Source organism: Humulus lupulus, chromosome 4, assembly GCF_963169125.1.
Source record: "Humulus lupulus chromosome 4, drHumLupu1.1, whole genome shotgun sequence".
Classification (NCBI taxonomy): domain Eukaryota; kingdom Viridiplantae; phylum Streptophyta; class Magnoliopsida; order Rosales; family Cannabaceae; genus Humulus; species Humulus lupulus.
Window position 1 is genome coordinate 8,593,981 of NC_084796.1, and position 4,204 is coordinate 8,598,184.

Genomic DNA, 4,204 nt, shown 5'->3' on the forward strand with positions numbered 1-4,204 from the left:
GTAATATTGATTTTAATTTTAATTTCTTTATTTAATTTTTTAAAAAAGAAAAGTGTTAGAACAGAGGACAGTTGGGAATGCTCATTAAATGAAAATTAACACTATAATTGAAAGCTCAATGGGTCCGTTTTGAACTCCTTGGCTGGCCTAAATTAAGTGAACAATTGTTAAGTAGCCTCCTAAACAGCTTCAATCTACTTCTTCAATCTTAGCTATATATATACCACAAATCCCATTGAGTTATCAAATCACTTATATATATAATATATATAGTTGTATTATATATACTATCATAAGAGAGTTCACCACTCATTCCAAATGAAAATCTCTTCTTCTCTTTTCCAATGGGTATTTCTGTGCTTATGTGCTGTGAGTTTCTGTCAAGCTTCTTCAGGTATGTAATAATCAATATTGTATCATACAGCAAACTTTTTCTTTTTAACTTATTTAGAAGAGAAAACAAGAATTTATATATATATATATATACATATTTGTTAGATAAAAAATATAATTCAATGTTCATTATTTTAATATATATCACAAAATATATAAATTAGCTTGCATCAAAAAAATTGTTACATTTTAATTTCTCATTTCACAAGGCCAATGCTGAGAAAAACATAGTTTAATATGAATGAATAGAATATTTGATAGTTTAGGAACAAAAGATTCACAGTTACCCAAATAATGTTAAAAACATTCTAATTTAATATCATGTATTAAAAATATTATAGACTACTCTTTTTATTTTTCTAGACTATATATTCATATAAATCCCCAATTGTATTTTTTTTTCGTGTGTTATGCAGAGGCTCCAGGTATTAAAGATGAAGATACATTTTTTCCATTACCAAAGAAACCATCTTTTAAGAAACACCATGGGTTTTTTCATCACCCCATTCCAGGGTTTGAAAAGCCTCTTTCTCCACCAACTCCCATTTATAAGCCAGAACCAAAGCCAGAGTCGAAGTCAAAGCCGAAATCAGAGACCAAGCCAAAGCCAAAGTCACATCCAAAACCAGAGACCAAGCCAAAGCCAGAGCCTAAACCAGAGCCAAAACCAAAATGCGAGCCCAAACCAGAGACCAAGTCAGAACCAAAGCCAAAAGAAGAGTCAAAGCCAAAGTCGAAGCCAAAATCCGAGCCCAAAACAGAGACAAAGTTAAAACCAAAACCAAAAGAAGAATCAAAGCCAAAGCCAAAAATAGAGACAAAACCAAAACCTGAGCCAAAGCCAACAATTCCAATTAATAAGCCATATCCCCATCCTTTATTTAAGAAGCCACCATTTCATCATCCCATTTTTAAGTCCCCACATCCTAATAAGAAGCCATGTCCTCCCTCATCTTCCTAGAATAAGAGTGCGAGAGCTCGAATTTCATTTCCTATGAAATGTTGCAAATAAAGGCTTCTTTTGTTGGTTGAAAAGAAGAATTGTATAAGAAATCAATGAAATGTTGTGATTATTAATTAAGGTTGATTCAGTGTGTAATAATATTTTGTTAATGTATCTTTTGAATTAATGGAAACAAAAATGTGAAATACAATGTATGGTACTTTCTTTTTATAAATAGTCCTCGAAGTGAGTTATACTAAAACATAATCAAATAGGCTTCATTTACACTACAATACAATACACCAATAATGAATATAGATATCTAAATTTTGTTACAGACATATATAACCATATTAATCTGTGCATCCTAAAATTTAGCACAAGTCTTTTATTTAGCTCATGTACAGCCGGCGAGTAAAGGATTGTAATAGATGATCCATTGTTAGGAAAAAATATATTTGCCTCAATAGAAAAGGTAAGATAATATTACAACTTTATGCAATATATTACAAATAAATAATGATTGACTAAAAGGAGTGTTACAACTCTATAACTGAAGATACACACAAACAAAGAAAAAAAGAGGAAGAAAGAGAAGAAGAAAATGGTGAAAGATACAACTTCTAAACAAAAGATTACAAGTGAAGGAAAGGTGTTGGAAACAAAAGAAAAGAAGATTATAACTCTAAACAAAAGTTACAAGTAAATAGAAAATGAAAATAAGAAGAAAAGAAATAGAGAAAAAGCAAGAACAAAACAATAGTAAACTCTCACTTACACAACATAAGTGAAGAGGGTTGGGATCACCAACTTGAACAATGTTTAAAATCTTTGTCCAAAAGCTTATTACCCCCTAACTCAAGCACTAAGTGATCTCTCATAGATTTTTGGAAATGCTTTCTGGAATAATCAAGCCTCAAGGTGTATTTTCCAACCAAGTGCTTTGTGGATGAAAAAAATTGTGTGTCTTAAAAGTGAGCATTAGGCTCCTATTTATAGAGTTTGAGATACCCCTTTGAATTTCAAATTCCACCAACCCCCATGGCTGTTACCAATGTTTAATTAGATATTTATGGAATTAAAATAGAGATTTTGGAGTTATTTGGGATGTTAGAACCGTTCAATTTGGAAAAAAACTGAAAAATCACATAGGTTGTTAGTCTCACTGGCTGCAACCAGAATCATCAGTGGCCACGGCCACTGGCCTTTGTCCCCCACGCCGCGGCCAGGGAAAGACAGTGGCCGCGGCCACAGCCTTTTTTCAGCCAAAAATGTGATTTTTCCAAAACGTCCCAAATCCTTTCCCACACGATTTTGTAACCTCCAAACACCTATTGGAAGTTAAAAACATGTCTCCAACAGTCATATATCATCATGACTTTGTGAAATCCAATCTCAAATGTGTAACATATAATATACACATTATTGGGTAATATTTGGGAGTTACAAATTTGTAAACTGATTTTGTAACTCCAAAATATGTCACATTTGGGCACACACATGTGTCCAATTTTATGACTCTCAATAATATGTTACAAAGTGTGACAAATCACATTTTGTCACATTATTTAATCTAATACTATATTATATGAAATAATATAACATCCATAAGTCCATATTTTCTCCACAAAGGCAGCACAGTTCTCCAGGTCAACAACACGAGCTGGGGAATGCAAAATAATAAGCATGAGCTTGTAGTATTTGTATGGCATAGCATCCGTGACACGAGCTCACGATGCATTCAGCTCGGGGTACGCTAGAGACCTAACGTATCCTTGGATCCTTAGAAACCCGGTTATGTTATATAGACGTGCATGGTCAGACATGGCATGTCCGTGGATCCCTAAAATCCCGGACACGTAATATAATCGTGCATGGTCAGGCGTGGCATGTCCGATTATCCCTGAGGATCCAAGATCAGTTTTACCTAATGATTAGACCATACCTTAGGATAAATTGTAATATTTATAATTAGTGTGGTATAGGTCACACTGGGGATTAAGTCACGTGATGCCCCCAAGGCCTATTCAAGGATTTTCTCTATAAATACTAAGATCTTGGATAGGGAAGGAGGGTTCTTGTTTTCTGTAATGCAAAAATTCTGTCAAAATTTAGAGAGAAAAATAGCAATAATATAGACTAGGTGGATTTTAACTACCGAACCACGTAAAAAAGATGAGTGTTCTTGAAGAGTTATTTTCTAGTGCTCTTGAGTATCATTTTCTTATTGCGGTTTACCATTAAGCACTAATCCATTCCAACTATTTTCATAATTCATTGTTGGCAAAAAACCACGTCAACGTAATCTAACTAGGATTTGAGTGTGGACTATAAAAAGAATACCATCTCTACAAAATAGCAAAACTACACTAGACTCAATTAATAAGAAAAATATTCTAATTAAAATACTAATACTCACTTGAATTTATAAGCACTATACATTTTTCCTCACAAAGAACAAGTTCCAAAATCGAGTCTCTTCTCCTTTAATGTCAAAAAAACTTATCAGAAAGCATACAATAAGGAAACTCAGTGCTCGTCCAATAATTTTCTAAAAACCAATATAGACCCAAAATGGTATATAATATGTGCTTCAAATTATGAATAAATTAAAGGTCTATGAATATGAATTTATTTGCCCCAAAAATATCACGACCAACCCATTATTATTCCTCACAGCTATACATATGTATGTAGGCCTGCCATTTATAACTTGATGTGGCTGAGATACTTCGTTCTTTTCTTGGTTTTGTTTTAGTTTATGGTCATATGGAGGTAAATATATTATCATATTAAATCATCCAAATCAATGTCGTTTCGTGTGTGATTGTCGTTTCTACGTCGTATGTGGTCTGTCTATTATGTTGT

The 4,204-nt window shown here is 33.0% G+C and overlaps 1 protein-coding gene across 1 annotated transcript; it reads left to right on the forward strand.

The window, feature by feature from the left end:
* Positions 1–265: 265 nt before the first annotated feature.
* LOC133828813 (uncharacterized) lies at positions 266–1,571 on the forward strand. Its single transcript, XM_062258909.1, has 2 exons — positions 266–394; positions 810–1,571. The coding sequence occupies exons 1-2, from the start codon at positions 319–321 to the stop codon at positions 1,352–1,354; spliced, it is 621 nt and encodes a 206-aa protein (XP_062114893.1). The 5' UTR covers positions 266–318; the 3' UTR covers positions 1,355–1,571.
* The last annotated feature ends 2,633 nt before the right edge of the window (positions 1,572–4,204 follow it).

What these genes read in the sequence shown, in the direction of transcription:
- LOC133828813 (XM_062258909.1), top strand. Translation starts at nt 319, where the DNA reads ATGAAAATCTCTTCTTCTCTTTTCCAATGGGTATTTCTGTGCTTATGT. An exon ending in TTTCTGTCAAGCTTCTTCAG is followed by an intron (nt 395 to 809) that starts GTATGTAATAAT and finishes TGTGTTATGCAG; the next exon opens with AGGCTCCAGGTATTAAAGAT.